Source organism: Bison bison, unplaced genomic scaffold (assembly GCF_000754665.1).
Source record: "Bison bison bison isolate TAMUID 2011002044 unplaced genomic scaffold, Bison_UMD1.0 scf7180017864141, whole genome shotgun sequence".
Lineage (NCBI taxonomy): Eukaryota > Metazoa > Chordata > Mammalia > Artiodactyla > Bovidae > Bison > Bison bison.
Genome location: NW_011494713.1, coordinates 3,220,332 through 3,239,926, shown reverse-complemented (window position 1 = coordinate 3,239,926; position 19,595 = coordinate 3,220,332). Strand labels below are relative to the sequence as shown.

Here is a 19,595-nt window from a genome sequence, read left to right as displayed (position 1 = left end):
TCTTGAATCCTGTCTCCTTATTCCAAGTTCAGTGGTCTCCATTTCCAAACAGCAGTGAAAAGCAAGCTTTACTGTCTTCCAATAGTGGTTAAGATAATGTTTTAAAATAACTGATTAATTCACCCATACTCACAAAAGTCCTGGAAGCCTTTTCTTGATCCTCAGCCCAGACAGCAAACTTAACCCACCCAACAATAAAACCACCACCACAAAGACTTTAACTGTAAATCTCATAAACCATTCTCCAAGACAGAAAGACCTCCCCCAACTGCAGACTGCTCAAAAGGATCCACACTCTAAGTAAAAGGAAAACCAAAGGGGTCACAAGTAGAGGAGAGTGTGAGATAAGAGACCTAATCTGCAAGGATCAGGTAGCATTCATTGACAGCAACAAGGTGCCCCCTGGTGTTATCATCCAACAAGCCACCCATTAATTATGCAGATGCAGAGTTGTCCATTCCCCTCTTATTCACTGGCCCATGGCACACCTAAAACCCTGTGAATAAAGATATGGCCTGAATACCTATAGATATCCTCTGTAGGATGGTGGTAACATGAAGGAAATCTTCCAGAGCTCTCCATACATGAAACCAGAAGAAAATCTCCCACAGACATTGGACAGGGACTAGGAATTTCACAGCTATAATGCATTCTTTGAAAAAATGTATGAGGAATTTCCCTGGAGAAGAATTTAACCCATCTCTCTGACTAAGACAACCTATAATTTAGATTTTTCCTTCCATATAAACAGCTTTTCCCCTGTCCTGGTCAAACCCAGGACTTAAAGTTTTGAGATGTTCCATAACTTAGATGTATCAAGGCAATTTATGCACAATGCAGTTTTGTCACATGCCAACGTAGGTACCTGAGGTATTCCTGGAAGAAATAGGTGCCAGTGCTGTCCTTACTGGCCCCAGTTAGCACAGCTGCCTCCGGTCTGTTTAGGATTCTCAACCAAGAGTCTATTTCCTCTGCCTCTGTACAGGGTGAATTTGTTTTCTCATCACTTCTGCTGTATTATTTCACTCCCTCCAGGCACAAGTCACAATTACAGATAAACCATTTTTGTCTGAGTAGAGGAAATTGAATTGGGCTGCATTAATAAATGGAGCTCTATTTTTTTTTTCCCATATTTCCCAACAGCTTTACAAATGGTATTAAGAATCAGGCATCTGTGTCTCTCTGTGGGAAAAAAAACCAGGCTTTTTTGGAACTATGGACTCCTTATGTTGCTGCTCTGTAACCAAGGAGCTAAAGGCATCAAGTCTCAGTCCTTCACCCAACACAGCAGCCCAGAGCCTCTCTCTCTTGCATTTTAATTATATGCTCAAGATGAGAAACACAAATGGCCAAGAAATGCAAGAAAAATGTCTAGCCACTCTAAACCACTTTACAGTTTTGTAAAGCTACAATAAGAGACATTCATATATATAATTTGGTGGGAGGTAGGAGAATGAAAGATACTTTTGTATATTTATGTGATTAATAATGTATATATGTTAAAATTGTGACTTCCTTCACTCTGCATGATAGTCTCTAGGTCCATCCATGTCTCTGCAAATGGCACAGTTTTGTTCCTTTTTATGGCTGAGTAATATTCCATTGACTATATGCACCACATCTTCTTCATCCATTCCTATGTTTATGGACATTTAGGTTGCTTCTATGTCCTGGCTATTGTGAATGGTGCTGCAGTGATCACTGGGGTGCACGTATCTTTTGAACCATGATTTTCTTCAGATATATGCCCAGGGTTGGATTGCTGAATCATATGGTAGTTCTATTTTTAGTTCTTTAGGGAACCTCCAAACTGTTTTCTGTAGTGGCTGTGCCAGTTTACATTCCCATCAACAGTGTAGGAGGGTTCCCTTTTCTCCACACCGTTTCCAGCATTTATTGTTTGTATGTTTTTTTAAGATGGCCATTCTGACCAGTGTGAGGTGATCCCTCATTGTAGTTTTGATGTGCCTTTCTTTAATAATTAGTGACGTTGAGCATCTTTTCATGTGTTTGTTGACCATCTGTATGTCTTCTTGGCAGAAATGTCTATTTAGGTCTTTTGCCCATTTTTTGATTGGGCTGTTTATTTTTTTGATATTGAGCTGGATGAGTTGTTTGTATAGTTTGGAGATTAATCCCTTGCATTTGCTTTATTTGCAAATATTTTCTCTCATTCTGAGGGCTGTCTTTTTGTCTTGTTTATGGTTTCCTTTGCTGTGTAAAAGCTTTTAAGTTTAATTAGGTCCCATTTGTTTGTTTTTATTTTCATTATTCTAGGAGGTGAGTTGAAAAAAAGGTTTTGCTATGATTTATGTCATGGAGTGTTCTGCCTATATTTTCCTCTAAGAGTTTTATAGTGTCTGGCCTTACATTTGGGTATTTAATCCATTTTGAGTTTATTTTTGTATATGTCAGAAAGAGAAAAACGAGAATTGTGTAATACTGCTTATATGTGGAATCTAGAAAATAACATAGATGAATTTATTTGCAAAGCAGCAACAGACACACAGACATAGAGAACAACGTATGGATACCAAGGGGGAAGGAGGAGTGGGATGAATTTGGATTGAGATTGTCATACATACACTACTATCTTTTAAGATAGATAACTAATAAGAACAGAGAGCTCTACTCAATGCTCTGTGGTGACCTAAATGGGAATAAAATTTAAAAAAAGGGGATATATGTATTGTATAGCTGATTCACTTTGCTGTACAGTAGACACTAACCCAACACTGTAAAGCAACTATAATAAAGATAAATAAAAAATTAAAATTGTAGGGGTCTATTTAATATCACAGAGATATGTTATATTTTAAGTGAAAAAGCAGATTACAAAACAGTATATCTACTGTTTTCTGATATTTATTAAAAATATATAAATGGGTTATATACATTCATACCACAATTATTTTTTGACTTTTCATACTGTTCATGGGGTTCTCAAGGCAAGAACACTGGAGTGGTTTGCCATTCCCTTCTCCAGTGGACCATGTATAGTCAGAACTCTCCACCATGACCTGTCTGTCATGGGTGGCCCTGCACAGCACGGCTCATAGCTTCATTGAGTTACACAAGGCTGTGATCCACATGATCATTTTGATTAGCTTTCTGTGGCTGTGGTTTTCATTCTGAAGGCTGTAGAACTTTAGGTCTTGCTTCTTGGTTTTTCTAGTAGTCATGTACAGATGTGAGAATTGGACCATAAAGAAGGCTGAGCACCGAAGAACTGATGCTTTCGAACTGTGGTACTGGAGAAAACTCTTGAGAGTCCTTTGGACAGCAAGGAGATCAAACCAGTCCACCCTAAAGGAAATCAACCCTGAATATTCATTGGAAGGACTGATGCTGAAGCTGAGGTGCCAATACTTTGGCCACCTGATGCCAAGAGCCGACTGATGGGAAAGGACCCTGATACTGGGAAAGACTGAAGGCAAAAGGAAAAGAGGGAGGCAGAGGATGAGATGGTTAGATAGCATCACTGACTCAATGGACGTGAATTTGAGCACACTCCAGGATCTAGTGAAGGACAGGGAAGCCTGACGTGCTGCAGTCCATGGGGTCGCAAAGAGTTGGACATGACTTAGTGACTGAACAAAAATAAAGAATACCATAGTTTGAACATAGGAGATTTCAGATTCCTTTAAAATTTTGGATTTGTGGCTTCTGTATTTTCCAAATTTTTTACAATGACTATATATACTATGACTTTTGATTTCAGATTAAAAACCAAAACAAAACATGTTTGACTTCTGGCAAACCCTAACCCTAGGAAATCATTCTCCTTATAGACTTTCTTTTACGTAAACAAAGGCTGTCCTAGCTGCATTTAGAATTCATTCATTCATTTGTTCACTAATTTGGCAAGCATTAATTTAGCTCCTACTGTGTATCAGAACATCTCTAAGTGGTGGGTATAATGTGGGGATAAGGCAGGCAAAGTTTTTGCTATCATGGAGCTAATGTTTTAGTTAAGGAAGACAGTCAACAAACAGGAGGACAAATAAATAAATTTGAAAGTGCTTAAAAGTGCTAAACACTCTGATGAAAATCAAACAGGGTGGTGGCATAAGAGAGAACAAATGGTTCTCTCTTAGGTTTAGAGAACCACTCAGAATTTGGTACTTAGGGTTTCCAGGGAACTGAAAATGAGGTAAGACTTAAAGAAACAGCCAATCATGCACAGATCAAAGGAGAGGCCCTTCTAGGTAGACATATCAGCTGTTCAAAGACCCTGTGGTGGGCACAGACTAAGAGGACCAGCGTGGTAGGAACACAGAGATTCAAGAGGAAAGCAGTAGAAAATGGTCTAAGGTGGGTAGAGGGCCAAGCATGAACCTCAGAGGCCAAAGTGAAGAGCTCAGATTTGAACCTAACTAGATACAAGTCAGACACGACTGAGCGACTTCACTTTCACTTTTCACTTTCATGCATTGGAGAAGGAAATGGCAACCCACTCCAGTGTTCTTGCCTGGAGAATCCCAGGGACGGGGGAGCCTGGTGGGCTGCCGTCTATGGGGTCGCACAGAGTCGGACACGACTGAAGTATCTTAGCAGCAGCAGCAGCAGATACAAGTTCCACTTGTAAAAGATCACCCTGGCTGCTGTGTGGAAAACATGGGTGGGGGCAGGGGACAGTGCAGAAGCAGAACTATTGTTATCTCCTGAGGGAAATAAGAGTGCCTGCAGCCAGCATGCTGCAGTGGCCATGATTCTGGGGTGTATTTGAAAGTGAATAGGATTTTGCTGATGGATCTGACAATTTTGTATTTCATGACACCACTGGCCAGTGGGAGAAGATTAACCAGAGAAGATGGGCATTTAAAATCAGACCCATCTACTCAAGATGGAGCCAGTGCTGGGAAAAAGTGTTTTGGGGAAGAACAGAACATTGCCCTGAGAGACATGAGACAGGAAGGGAGCTCCATGCAGGCTGTCTACCAGCAAAGTATGGTCCAGCCCCAGGGAGACGTGCCTTCAAGGTCCTGGAGGCATAGATTACCGGGGCTACCACCAGGGCAGGGACTAAGGAAGAGAGCAAGGCTGGCATATGGACTAGGAGAAGACCAGGCAGGGTAATAGAGAAAGCAAGACTCACATCCTGTGCCACAGAGCTGGGCTTCATCTTATTCATCCCCTCCCAGAGTAGGGTGGGATTGGCCCTGGAGTCAGGGGTGGAGCTAAGCCTGCATTTAGAGACCAAATGCTGTAGCAGAGGGGCTCAGGCAGGAACTGATGAGCCCAGAGATCACAAGAGCCATTATCTTTTTTCTAACATGGATACTCCTGCCTTTAATGGCAAAATCCAGTCTGTGTTCAGGTTATCATGTGGGTCATCCTCATAACCTTATTTATTTCTCTTTAAGCCAGAGCACTGACCCATTTTAAAATTTATTTGTGTGCTGAAGTGGAGATTGGGGGGTTAAAAAGTTTCAAATTGGACTTCTTTTCTAGCAGGAGACATTAAAGGATGTGAGGGCTCTTTTAAGTGAGGAAATGTTCATTTTATATTCCCTTTTAAGCTAGTTGCTATTAATTTTCAATTTCATGCTGGAAGTTTACAATTTACAAAAAAAGAAAAAAAAATGTAACCCTGCTTTTATAGATCATTGTGCCACATGCTTACTGTTTCATTAACCACATTTAAAAAGATGTTTATACTTTTTCTTTTCTGAGGTAATGATGAATGATCCAAAAGCATGTCATTAAGAAGAGCGGGAATGTGGGGAAGCACCAGTGAAGGACAGAGTGCGGAGGAAACTTAGAAGACATCTCACCATGTTTTTAAAAGAGGAAATAAGATCCAGATACTGCCAGTGTCCAGCATGTTCCAGAGAAGAAGTAAATACTTATCAAGTGAATGAATGAACTCCAGCCCTCTAAAATCTCTATCCAATGCTCTTTCTACTACCAGAGGATCCCCACTAAGGTTGTGTCCTGCATACACTCAGAAAGTAGAGTCCATCTCACTCCTGGGCATATATCTGAACAAAAATATTATTTGAAAAGATGCATGCACCCACATACTTATAGCAGCACTATTCATAACAGTGAAGACATGGAAACAAGCTAACTGTCCATCAGCAGATGAATGGATAAAGAAGATATGGTACATACGTAAATGTAATGGAATACTATTTGGCCATAAAACAAAATGAAATAATTCCATTTGCAGCAACATGGATTAACCTAGAGATTAGCATACTAAGTGAAATAAGTCAGACAAAGAAAGACAAATACCATATGATATCACTTATATGTGGATCTGAAATATGGCACAAAGGAACCTATCTACAAAACAGGCTCACATAGAGAACAGACTTGTGGTGGAGGGCAGGATGGATTGGGAGTTTGGGATTAGCAGATGGAAACTATTATATATAAGATGGGTAAACAACAAGGTTCTACTGTATAGCACAGGGAACTATATTCAGTGTCCTGTACTAAACCAGAATGGAAAAAATATGAAAAATAATACATATATATATATAATGAATAACCTTGCTATACAGCAGAAATTAACAACACTGTAAATCAACTATACTTCAGTAAAATAAATTTTAGACAAAGAATGTGAAGGATGTTGAAACAATAACAACAATGACAAAAAGAAAGTAGAGTCCAGCACTCATGTAAATCGGGGACTCTGGGCAACTGCAGAACAATTCAGCAAGAGTGACACGGCATCTACCGAAGAGCTTGGCTAAAGTCTAGACTGTGCTTGGGTGACTCACCCCGGTTGACTAGCGTGGAAGACTGAAAGTATGTAAAATGGCATGTCACCCCTGTAACTAGAGCAGATAGATCTCGCGTCTATTTTAGGAATCTGGAGTTTGGGCATGAACAGGGATTTCAGAGTTTCAAAAACAAGCCCTTCATTTTATTCTTGGTGGACTCATCAGTAAGATCTAGAGCAGCTATAGCCAAACTTATTTTTGGGGGAATATGTTTGCTCATACTTAAGAAAAAAATGAGTATTTCTAAATCAGATACATGTACAACCATCAATTCTTTAAAAAAATATTTATTTCTGGCTGTGCTGGGTCATCATTGCTGCATGGAGTTTTCTCTAGTTGTGGAAGGGGCTACTCTCTGCGGTGCACTTTGCCGTGGCTTCTCTTATGGAGCATGGGCTTTAGGCGTGTGGGCTTCAGTAATTGTGGCTCACAGGCTTAGTTGCCCCGTGGCATGTGGGATCTTCCCAGACCACAGATTGAACCCATGTCCTTTGCATTGCAAGGTGGATTCTTAACCACTGGACCACCAGGGAAGCCCTGTGTACAGCTCTCTTGATGTATTATAACCTTTATAAAGTCTACACAATAGAAATTGTCTGAGGAGGTGATAAAAGCTAAATCCCTAGAAGTCTGAATAGTCATTTCCTCCACCCCAGTGGGCCACTGGGGAAACCCATGGTCTGGGAGCAATGGCTCCAGGGCCTCCAGTTCTCCATCAGCCAAACCAAGAGGAAGGCTGCCTTACTTTGCAGATGGCATTGGGCATGCACCCCAGTGGACACGCCCAACATCCAGTCTTGTGCCAACCAACCAGAGCCTCTTTGCTGAACCCTGCCCATACTGTCCTAGACCTACCTTCATATCAGCCTGGGTATCATAAAGCGTATTTACTTAACACTCACTACCAATCTGCTAATAAAAACATGAGAAAATAGAATCCCATGCTGACTATGGAATCCAGAAAATTACAGCCTCTCTTTTCTAATGACAATGGCTTAGCAATATCTTCACTTTTCTTCTCCTGCGGTTTCTTAGAGATGGTGGTGGGAGTGTTTTCTTGTCCAAATGCCAAAGCAGAATATCTTGCCTGTCACAGACCACACTGGCTGTCACAGCTGCTCACACTGACGCTCTCGCCTGGCTCACATCCCAGCCCTCAAGGACCGCGACCGAATTACTTCATGGGACACTTGACTGATATTTTTTTTTTAACCCCAGCTGAAGCCTTTAAAGCAATTAATTATTAATACCTAAGTGCGGCAGCTAAGAGCCAACCTGAGCAGGAGCAGTGATGTGGGAAGCTCCGAACTGAATTGCTTTCACTAATAAGACAAAGATTCTCAGCACAAGACAATGAGTAATTAGAACTAGGCCTGGAGTGAGCTATTCTTTATTTAAGAGATTCAGCTTTAAAAATCAGAACATGATTCCCAGAGGGAGACAGCCTTCCTGCACGAAGGCTGTTTGCCCTGCAGCCTGGCTTTTTCAGGAATTCTGTTTGGTGGGCACCTCTGTCCACAGCCTTCCCACCATGGGGGCCCCGGGGAGGCAATGCTCCCAGTGGGCTGGACATTTCTGAGGAGACATTGGGTCCTGGCAGGCTGTGACTGAACCAAATGCTCAAACCCTGCCTTGAGTATGCAGCAGCTCTTCTTACCACTCACACAAGTTCCCTACGCTTACATAGAGTAAGATGTCTCTTTTGATAATTCATTTGATATGATTGAAAACTAAATGCAGCTCCCTAGTTAATGGTTCTGTTTTCACAAGAAGTTGAACTGTTTTAGATGTGTTTGATGTCATGCAAGACACCAAAGCCAGGAATCTGGTAATCAGAACCTGCTCGCAAACCCAGACGTACCTAGCTCTGCGACTTTGGGCAAACTGTGTCCTCTCTCTGGGTTTTCTCATCTGTAGATTCCCAAAAAAAGAGACCATGGGCTACCAGCCAGTTTGCCAACACTTGGGCTAGAACATCCTTAACATTCCTTCTAACCTCCAGAAGCTATGAAAAATATTCCTGTCTCCAAGTTCCCATTCTCATTGCGAAAGACCTCAAACCACAGTCCGGGAATTTGACCTTGACATTAGGCAAAAGAATTGAAGAATTTAGAGCTAGGAATCATTTGAGTGGTTCAGTTCAGTTCAGTTCAGTTCAGTTGCTCAGTCGTGTCCGACTCTTTGCGACCCCATGAATTGCAGCACGCCAGGCCTCCCCGTCCATCACCAACTCCCAGAGTTCACTCAAACACATGTCCATCGAGGTGGTGATGCCATCCAGCCATCTCATCCTCTGTTGTCCCCTTCTCCTCCTGCCCCCAATCCCTCCCAGCATCAGAGTCTTTTCCAATGAGTCAACTCTTCGCATGAGGTGGCCAAAGTACTGGAGTTTCAGCTTTAGCATCATTCCTTCCAAAGAAATGCCAGGGCTGATCTCCTTCAGAATGGACTGGTTGGATCTCCTTGCAGTCCAAGTCTTATCTTCTTGTCTTAGAGATGAAGAATATGAGGCTCCCAAAAGTGGATGAGCTGAGAGCAGAGCTTGTGTTTCTCACTGCTGCAAGGCATTAGTGCAGAAACAGAACAGCTATCCACAGCCCTGCTGTGTTTATGCCGAGGAGTGGGATATGTCTTAAAATGAACGATTTAAGGGATTTAGCCAACTACAGAACTGAGATGATGCACACACTGTTGGCATCGTATGATGTAAAAATACAAAATCCTGGCAAGATAAAAACACTTAAATTGCATCAGGAACCAAGCATTTAGCTTCCTTTCAACAATGTAAACACTTCAAATTTCAAAGATCTCTTTCAAGTGAAATGAACTTCAGTTCAGTTCAGTTCAGTTCAGAAGCTCAGTGGTGTCCGACTCTTGGCGACCTTACGAGTACGTAATTCATCAGAAGATACTAGAAACCAAAGTTCCAAAGATGACACAAACTCCAAAGAAAAGCACAAAGTGGGGAAGGTGGAAGCTTTGAAGAGCTTGCAAGAGTTAATATGCAGAGCTTGCTCAGGCTTTTATTTATTCCCCTGAATTGCTCTTGGCATTTCCTACCCTAGAGGAGTTGCCAACCCAGACTTCTTGAGTTCAATAAATGTGATAAGGAATTCTGAAATTTGGCTCTGCAGTTATAAATAAAACCAGAAGCTGACCTCTGCTCTGCTGAGGCTCCTAGCTCCTGTGGAAGCAGGCTTGGCTGCTGTGGGCTTATTAGCAGTGGGAGACTGGGGCCATAACATGGAAAAGTTTGGGAGAGTCCAAACCTGTGCAATGCCAAAAAGTGCTTAAACAGTATTTTGTGTGAGTTCTAATTCAGTATGTTAACCCATTTGTCCACGTTTGAATTAAATATTCTCCCAATTCACTGTTTGACCTATAGTTCAATTTATGATACATTTTCATGCTCTTACGTTTTCAACATTAAGCAAACAAAGCAGGAATTTTAAAAACTGCACACACAGGATGACTGAAATGGCATTAAAATGGATACGGAAGAAAACTGTTAACACATTGATTGCCTCTAGGAGGTGGGACAGTCTGGGAGGTAATTTTTTTGTTGTTGCTTATTTATGCCTTTTTGTACTGTTCAGATTTTCTAGAAGATGATGAATTAGTTTTATAATAAGAAAATACAAACAAACAGTAAACCCCAAACCCAATGGCAGGGACAAGAGCCTGTGCTAACTGATCTGCTATCACCAGGTAGCACTAACTATAAGGGGAAAGGTGAGCCCATTGGATTTATAAACAGTTCCTGGTGTTCAATGAAACATAAAAGAAATTTCTGATGGACAATTGCATCACTCACAGTGCACATCCTGATATACCCTAAGCCAAAAGGAAGAAATTACTTAGGACATGGTGGGAAATGGCATGGAAGAGGGACAGTAACACACTGAGGAAATGGCCAGGGAACTCTATAAAGGAACCAAAGAGGGAGAGGAAGTTTCATATGAGATAAGCAGGGAGGAGACCAGACTCAGTGGAGGCAGTGTAACCATGGCAGCCTTGGGCTGTTAGACATTCCAGCAGTGATGGGATTGGAACAACTGTGTAGGGTATGTGAGGCTCTGCCTGGTATGGTACAGAAAGACCTGCACATGGAGAACACAGTCGGCCCCATGGGTCACCTTTTAAGTGTTAGGATGGAGTAGGGTGGTCACGAGTACGGCATGCTTGATGAATGAGAACTGTACTTTTTTATATGCTCAAAATGCCTTCACAGGTTCACATATAGTTTTTTTAGAATTTCAACGGTGCCAACTTAAATCACTTATGGTTAGGGCTAAATACTATAAATAATCCTTAAAACACCCCACTTCCCCCTCTGCCCACACACAGTCACATCCATGACATATATGTGCATTTACAAACATACACAGGAACAGAGCTAAAGGGTGGCTTGGGAGATTTAGTTTTACCATCTACTTAATTCACATCTGTTCTGTGATATAGATACTTTTCTCAATCATATGCAAGTGCAGGTTTAAGCCACCATCACACCAACCACATTGCTACTCGCAAGGCACTCCTTTATGGAAACTCTGGTTTCCCCACTGTGCTTCTGTTTTGCCAGCAAGAGGGTGTCAAACATTTTCTACTCTTATTAGTTGTATCTATCAAGAAGATGAAAGCATGGTTTCCTGCCTATTGAACTATGCCAACTTGTACCATCGCTCTGGTGGACAGCAATGCATTGCTCTTCTCTACCATAATCTTTTTTCCTTAATGAAAAATACACTCTACTAATAAAACATGCGAGCATTTTGCTACCTACACTGTGGGGACCTTATTCATGTGAAAATGTCATTTTCACCTAGAAAAATGCTCACTCTGAATTTTTTCTTCTTAGGAAATTTTCGTAAACTCTAAGGGGCACTTTTCAAATGGTTTGTTCTATTCATCTCAAGCTTTCCACAGCACTAATCTACTGGGATCCTGTAACCAAGCAACTTTGGGGTGACACTGAAAACGTTTCTGTTGCTTAGTGATGCCTAGGAACTGATTTTGTTTTTTCTCTACTCAGACACAGCCAGCCTCACAGCTGATCCTCCAGCTGTTGTTTGAGTGGCTGGGGTAACATGTTCTCACCCAGAACACTGCTGAACTCATCTGGGCAACAGTGGGCAACCCCAGCTATCTTTGGGAATCTTGAAGTTCCAGGAAAAACAGAGGCTGTCAGGACTTCCCTGGTGGTCCAGTGGTTAAGAATGCGCCTTGCAAAGCAGGGGACACCAGTTTGATCCCTGGTCCAGGAAAATCCCACATGCCACAGAGCAACTAAGCCTGTGGGCCACAATTACTGAATGCCTGTGCTCCTCAGCATGTCTTTGCTGCTTGATTTGGCTCTTGCTGAGACATAAAAAGCGCTAAAATATCACAATACAAGGATAAAACTAAATTCATCACACTGTATCTGCCCAGAAAGAGATCCCATCCACAAAAGTGGAGGCACCTTTGTTGAAAGCTGTATTCTCTGCCTCTCTTCTCTTTATATATCAGAGATATTTTAATCTATTACATTATCTACTTATCTCTATGGAATATCTAAATTCCACTACCTGATACTCAAAGACAAGACATAGGAAGCAGGATATGACTCTAAAATAGTAACTAAAATATAAAGGTATCAAGAACACAGCTGTGTTCCCTGTGGGAATTATAACTTTGAATTTCACAGTACCTAAGACAATTTTGCTCTCGTCTTTAGATTGGGGAGTTCTTTCTATCTGCTGGACATTGAACAATACAGTTGTTTCTACTTCTTTCCCTTTTGAGTAGATTCTATATCTTGGAAGTTACTATGATTTGCTTGGTTTAAAAACCCACAAAGATGCTCCATAAGGCAAAAGTTCTTCTAGAAAAGAGAATTTTATTAGATATTTACAGAGCTATTTTGGACTTTTCATGAGAGAGACCTATCAGTGTGACTTTACAGCTGGTGAAAGAATTTCTGTAAAGTCACACTGATAGGTCTCTCTCATGAAAAGTCCAAAATAGCTCTATAAATATCTAATAAATGAAAATCCACTCCAGTATCCTTGCCTGGAAAATCCCACAGACAGAGGAGCCAAGTAGGCTACAGTCCATGGGGTGGCAAAGAGTCAGACGTGACTTCACTTTCACTTTTCATAATGCATATGTCTCTTGTCCACACAGTTGTAATGTTAATGACAAGGTTAGTATTTAGCAATGGAACTTCACTATAGAAAATGAAGCAAAATGGAAGTTTCTAATTAAATGTAATTAAGGGTCCAGGGGAAAGCTTACCCAAGCTCCCCCTTACATCTGGGATATTCTGATGTCATCAATAGTCTGGTTTCAATACTCTCCATGGTAACTGCTCTTCCAGCCTTTATTCCCATCTAGACTTCCATGTCTACAGATGACACAAAATCACAATCCCAAGCTTGGATTATCTTTTCTCCCCTCCTCTTCTCCATTAGCCACATCTTCCTTCATTCAATCTTAAGCTAATCCTGATGTCCAGAAAAAGTGATTTCCACTCCAAACAATCTTCCAGGCATATAGGAGGAAGCCCAGAAAAATCACTGGTGATCAGAAACAAAAGCTGCTTTTATTGTGCTTTTGGAAACATACAAAGACAGAGAAGGCACAGAAAAATGTAGACCAGCAACATGGATCCAGGGACCCTTGGGCTAAGAACATTAATTTAGCACACAGCTTACACAGTGAATTGTTGAGACAGAGCATAAAGGCCATTATAACAAATCAGTTCAGTTCAATTCAGTTGCTCAGTCGTGTCTGACTCTTTGTGACCCCATGAACTGCAGCACACCAGGCCTCTCTGTCCATCACCAACTCCCAGAGTTCACTCAAACACATGTCCATCGAGGTGGTGATGCCATCCAGCCATCTCATCCTCTGTCGTCCCCTTCTCCTCCTGCCCCCAATCCCTCCCAGCATCAGAGTCTTTTCCAATGAGTCAACTCTTTGCATGAGGTGGCCAGAGTACTGGAGTTTCAGCTTTAGCATCATTCCTTCCAAAGAGAGGAGCTACCCTGCGTCTGAGGTCAGGGGCAGTGGCTGCGAGGAGCTACCCCATGTCCAAGGAGTGGTGGCTGCGTGGGCACAGGAGGGCCGAGAGGAGCCACTCCACATTCAAGGTCAGAAGGGGTGGCGGTGAGGAGATACCCCTCGTCCAAGGTAAGGAGCAGTGGCTGCACTTTGCTGGAGCAGCCGTGAAGAGATACCCCACATCCAAGGTAAGAGAAACCCAAGTAAGATGGTAGGTGTTGCAAGAGGGCATCAGAGGGCAGACACACTGAAACCATACTCACAGAAAACTAGTCAATCTAATCACACTAGGACCACAGCCTTGTCTAACTCAATGAAACTAAGCCATGCCCGTGGGGCAACCCAAGATGGGCGGGTCATGGTGGAGAGATCTGACAGAATGTGGTCCACTGGAGAAGGGAATGGCAAACCACTTCAGTGTTCTTGCCTTGAGAACCCCATGAACAGTATAAAAAAGCAAAATGACAGGATACTGAAAGAGAAACTCCCCAGGTCAGTAGGTGCCCAATATGCTACTGGAGACCAGTGGAGAAATAACTCCAGAAAGAATGAAGGGATGGAGCCAAAGCAAAAACAATACCCAGTTGTGGATGTGACTGGTGATAGAAGCAAGGTCTGATGCTGTAAAGAGCAATATTGCATAGGAACCTGGAATGTCAGGTCCATGAATCAAGGCAAATTGGAAGTGGGCAAACAGGAGATGGCAAGAGTGAACGTCGACATTCTAGGAATCAGCGAGCTAAAATGGACTGGAATGGGTGAATTTAACTCAGATGACCATTATATCTACTACTGTGGGCAGGAATCCCTTAGAAGAAATGGAGTAGCCATCATGGTCAACAAAAGAGTCCGAAATGCAGTACTTGGATGCAATCTCAAAAACGACAGAATGATCTCTGTTCGTTTCCAAGGCAAACCATTCAATATCACAGTAATCCAAGTCTATGCCCCAACCAGTAACGCTGAAGAAGCTGAAGTTGAATGGTTCTATGAAGACCTACAAGACTTTTTAGAACTAACACCCAAAAAAGATGTCCTTTTCATTATAGGGGACTGGAATGCAAAAGTAGTAAGTCAAGAAACACCTGGAGTAACAGGCAAATTTGGCCTTGGAGTACAGAATGAGGCAGGGCAAAGGCTAATAGAGTTTTGCCAAGAGAACGCACTTGTCATAGCAAACACCCTCTTCCAACAACACAAGAGAAGACTCTACACATGGACATCACCAGATGGTCAACACTGAAATCAGATTGATTATATTCTTTGCAGCCAAAGATGGAGAAGCTCTATACAGTCAGCAAAAACAAGACTGGGAGCTGACTGTGGCTCAGATCATGAACTCCTTATTGCCAAATTATAACAAATGGTTCTTGTTATTATCATGCTATGTCCAAAAGGGGTACAGAGATGTTTCCAGAGACCACCATTCTTTGTATCTTGTACATTTTCCTTCTACTCATGGAATTTGTGGCATCCAGTTGCCCAGTCCTGTTTCCAACCCTGAAAATTCCTTTCAGGGAAAGAGTTACTAAAATCCCTTACACTTCAGTATGAATCAGTTGCTATGACCTCCCCCATGGATATTTGCATGCCAGTTCAGTTCACTTGCTCAGCTGTGTCTGACTCTTTGCGACCCCATGAACTGCATCACGCCAGGTCTCCCTGTCCATCACCAACTCCCAGAGTTGACCCAAACCCATGTCCATCAAGTTGGTGATGCCATCCAACCATCTCATCCTCTGCCATCCCCTTCTCCTCCTGCCCTCAATCTTTCCCAGCATCAGGGTCTTTTCAAATGAGTCAGTTCTTCACATCAGGTGACCAAAGTATTGGAGTTTCAGCTTCAACATCAGTCCTTCCAATGAACACCTAGGACTGATCTCCTTTAGGATGGAGTGGGTGGATCTCCTTGCAGTCCAAGGGACTCTCAAGAGTCTTTTACAATGTCACAGTTCAAAAGCATCAATTCTTTGGCTCTCAGCTTTCTTTATGGTCCAACTCTCACATCCATACATGACCACTGGAAAAACCATAGCCTTGACTAGCCGGACTTTTGTTGGCAAAGTAATGTCTCTGCTTTTTAATATGCTGTCTAGGTTGGTCATATGCCAAGTCATGTTGTTTTATGGGCTAAAGAATTTCCCCCTAAGGAAGGGATTCTTGAATTAAAACTTCAGGTGAAGTTCATCTCTTGGGGACAGAATGACCCACCCTCTTGAAACTGCCCAGTATCCAGATTTTAAATGTCATCGTAAAGTTAAGGAAAAGCCTGTTATGTTAGGGTTCATGGTTCTAATAATGTTATCTTATGTGAATTTTTAAAAATTTACTTTGAAATTAATGAGAGTGAAATTTGCCTCACCAGGGTGTGCAGCAGTGTGGTAAGATTCTTCCCTGAAGTAAGTAAAGCTCTTAAAAATAAAAAAAGAAACCTAGAAGCACATATATTATATCATTTACAAATATAACAACTTTGGGACTGAAATGGACCCTTTATATTTTAGCTTGTATTAAAACTGTCAAACAAGGCCCTGTGGAAAAGGGAATAAGGGGATATAAAAGCACTGAGGCAGAAAGGGGATGACTAGTGTAGAGATATTTATGAAGAATTTTTTATAACCACGAATATAATTGTGATTATAGCCGAGAAAATGCCAGTAGAACTTTCTGGAAGGATGGAGATGGTAGCCATTAGCCATGTGTGGCTACTGAGGACTGGAAATCTAGCTAATATGGCTGAGGAGCTAAATTTTTTATTTTAGGTAATTTTAAGTTATTTTTAAATAGCTACACATGGGTGCTTGTATATGTGCTCAGTCACATCTGACTCTGTGGTCCCACGGACTATAACTCACCAGGCTCCTCTGTCCATGGAACTTTCCAGGCAAGAATACTGGAGTGAGTTGCCATTTCCTACTGCAGAGGATCTTCCTGAGCCAGGGATTGAACCTGTGTCTCTTGCATCTCCTGCACTGGCAGGCAGATTCTTTGCCACCAGCACCATCTGCGAAGCCCATGCGTGGGTAATGGCTACCATATTGGATACAGGTCTAACACCATTACTTCTTTAACATGTAAATTTAGGAATGCTTTGTACCAGTGAACTCTCTCTGGGAGAAACTTATAGAACTCTCAGGATAACCCAGCCTTCCAGATGTGAACAGTTTACTTACTAAAAACACAGTTTATGACTCACTTTGACCTCCGCCCCAACACATTACCCAAGGTGCCCAGGATTGATGCCTCCCTCATTCCTCCAGGGTAAGCCTGCAATTGCCGGCCTTTGGAAAGAAGCGTACTTACCCTCACCTGGTGGAAGTTCCTCTTCCTGCTCGCTGGGGGAAGGCAGCAGGGGTTGCAGGGGCTCCATGTTAATGATGAGCTGCTTGTTCAAGGAGTGGGAGCTGCGGCTCTGAGAAATATTTGTTCTGAAAACAGATACAAGCCAGAGGGAACTGGTTTCCATCAGGAACACTGGCCCCTCCGTCTCAGTTGACTACCCAAGCCAGCCCCTGCCTCTAGATTCACATGGTGCATTAGGCCAGTGGTAAAGATGACACACAGCCCTTTTTATCCTTAAGGTCCTGACATGTCTTCTAATATCTATGTGTGCCAATGCAACACAGTGAAAGAAAATATCTTTCCCCATATGTCCTCAGACTTGGACATGCTGTGCGACAAGACAAGGCATTGAAAAAAGACATGGGAATCAGAAATACACAAGAGAATGTATCACCGAACTAGATATGCAGAAAAGTGAATGGAGGGCATGGCTCAAAGTAATTTAACAACCACCAAAACCCACAAAAAGAAAAACTCTGCCCAAAAGATGGCACAGGCCATCTACAGCTGAGAGTTATTTTGGTGTTGCTGGATGTCCAACATCTACTATCGATATTTAATATTCCCACTCAAATTCACACCCTACTCACTAAGCAGCCACAGAATGCAGTTCCACTTTCTCCTTTTGAAAGGAGAACATGTATGTTAGTAGCTGCAACAGGGAGCAGATGGCAAGGAAACTGTGCAGGTTGTCTCATCAAAACTACTGGAGGATAGCCAGGCAGCCCATTTACACTGTCTGCCCTGACAAAGAGGTGGGTGCCTCTGCTGGGTGTTTCAGCACCCTTCCCATCTCCATATTTCCTGTCCAAACTAACACCAACCCATCCTTCAAAGATGATGTCAAATGCCTCCTTCTTGAAGCCCTCCTGGATTGCCTTCACCACTAACTCCCTCTCCCCCTTTCTTCTCACTCTAGTGTCCCTTCTTTCACAGCTCAAATTTGTTATATTTGTTGCCCTGTAATTATTGGTGAATTAATCAGCCCCACCTTTTCTAAGGCAGGGACTGACCTATCCATTCTCATGTGCCTTTTAGCACCTCTCTTGCCATCTTGTTCAGGGGTGCTCAGTTTGAAACTGAAGTAAACTTGGCATTAAGTTGGCCTTTCAGACTGGCATGGGTGTTCTCCAGGCTAGTTGATGGGATTGCCTTAATAGCCTAGGCATTTCTGTTAGGCATCAGGGCCAGACAGAGAAGAAGCTGGTAGCATCTAGAGTTAAAAGCTGCCACTGGTTGAAAAGGAAATTTATAAGGACTTGCTTAACCATGGAGTTCTTGTCTTCATTATCTCATTCTACAATCCTTTATTTTGCAGCTGATATGTATGTATCATTCTGGGGAACCATGGTCCTCATCCTAAACTATTCACTCCCCAGAACCATGATTTTCAAACTTTTTGCACCAAGACTCACATTACAGAAATACATTTGATATCATCTCTCTGCACACACACCAGGCCAGGTGGCGCTAGATGTGAAGAACCTGCCTGCCAATGCAGAAGACATAACAGATGCAGGTTTGATCCCTGGGTTGGGAAGATTCCCTAGAGACGGGCATGGCAACCCACTCCACTATTCTTGCCTGGAGAATCCCATGGACAGAAGAGCCTGGTGGGCTACAGTCCATAGGGTCACAAAGAGTCAGACGCTACTGAAGCTACTTAGTACACATGCACGCTCTACACACATGCACACACAGATACAGGAAGACATAGCTAAAGTGTTTCTTGTGACAGCAGTAATCTTGCTATGTGTGAGACTCTATGTTTTACTTTCCATCCTGCTTCATTTCGTTTAAAGCCCTGGTCTTGACCACTGTTTTCACTCCACAACTCCTTGCGTGTGCTACACAGAAAAGCACACATCTCATGGGAGACGGCCAAGTGTCCAGGGCGGTGGCAGAAAGGGGCACCTGATCCTGCTGTGAGTGAGGGGAGAGCCAGGAAAGACCTTCCAGGGAAGGTAATGTCTGATAGGTCCTGGCAGGTGCAGTGGCCTATAGGAAAAGGAGGGGAAGCAGGGATTCCTCACAGGGGAAGAAAGGAAGGGAGGAGGAAGAGGGAGATTAAAATCACCAGGAGTGAAGGCTTCTTTTATTGTAGAAAGGTTTTTTTTTCTTTTTTTGAGATTTTCATGGGATTTCTATCGGCCCTGTGGCTTTCATGACTGCAGTCTTAGTTCTGCAAAGCACATGCTGTGTGTGCAGACTAGTTTTCTGACCTCTGAAAAGCCCATTTTCCATTCTTGCACAAACTAATTCCGAATCATCCATCTCTGAACATGCATGCCAGCTGAACTGACAAAGGTTCTCCTCCAGAAATCACAATGTAGATCACAACCTGGAGGGACCCGCAGCGAGCCTTTAGGGAGGCTCTTCTTTTCCCTATCAGGTGAGCATCTGTGCTGTGGCCCCTCCCTCTCAGAGGCCACCTGCCAGCAGACTCTGCCAAAGTGCCAGGCCTGCTTTGCA

The 19,595-nt window shown here is 42.6% G+C and overlaps 1 protein-coding gene across 3 annotated transcripts in view; it reads right to left on the bottom strand.

Moving 5' to 3' along the window:
• FRMD3 (FERM domain containing 3) overlaps nucleotides 1-19,595 on the bottom strand; it is a 343,072-nt gene that overhangs the window by 55,832 nt on the left and 267,645 nt on the right. For 2 of the 3 annotated variants that reach the window (XM_010840081.1, XM_010840079.1), the window contains exon 13: nucleotides 17,085-17,209. In XM_010840081.1, coding sequence (XP_010838383.1) covers nucleotides 17,085-17,209 — 125 coding nt within the window. The remainder of the gene's footprint in view (nucleotides 1-17,084; nucleotides 17,210-19,595) is intronic. The other variant, XM_010840080.1, reaches the window with a different exon arrangement.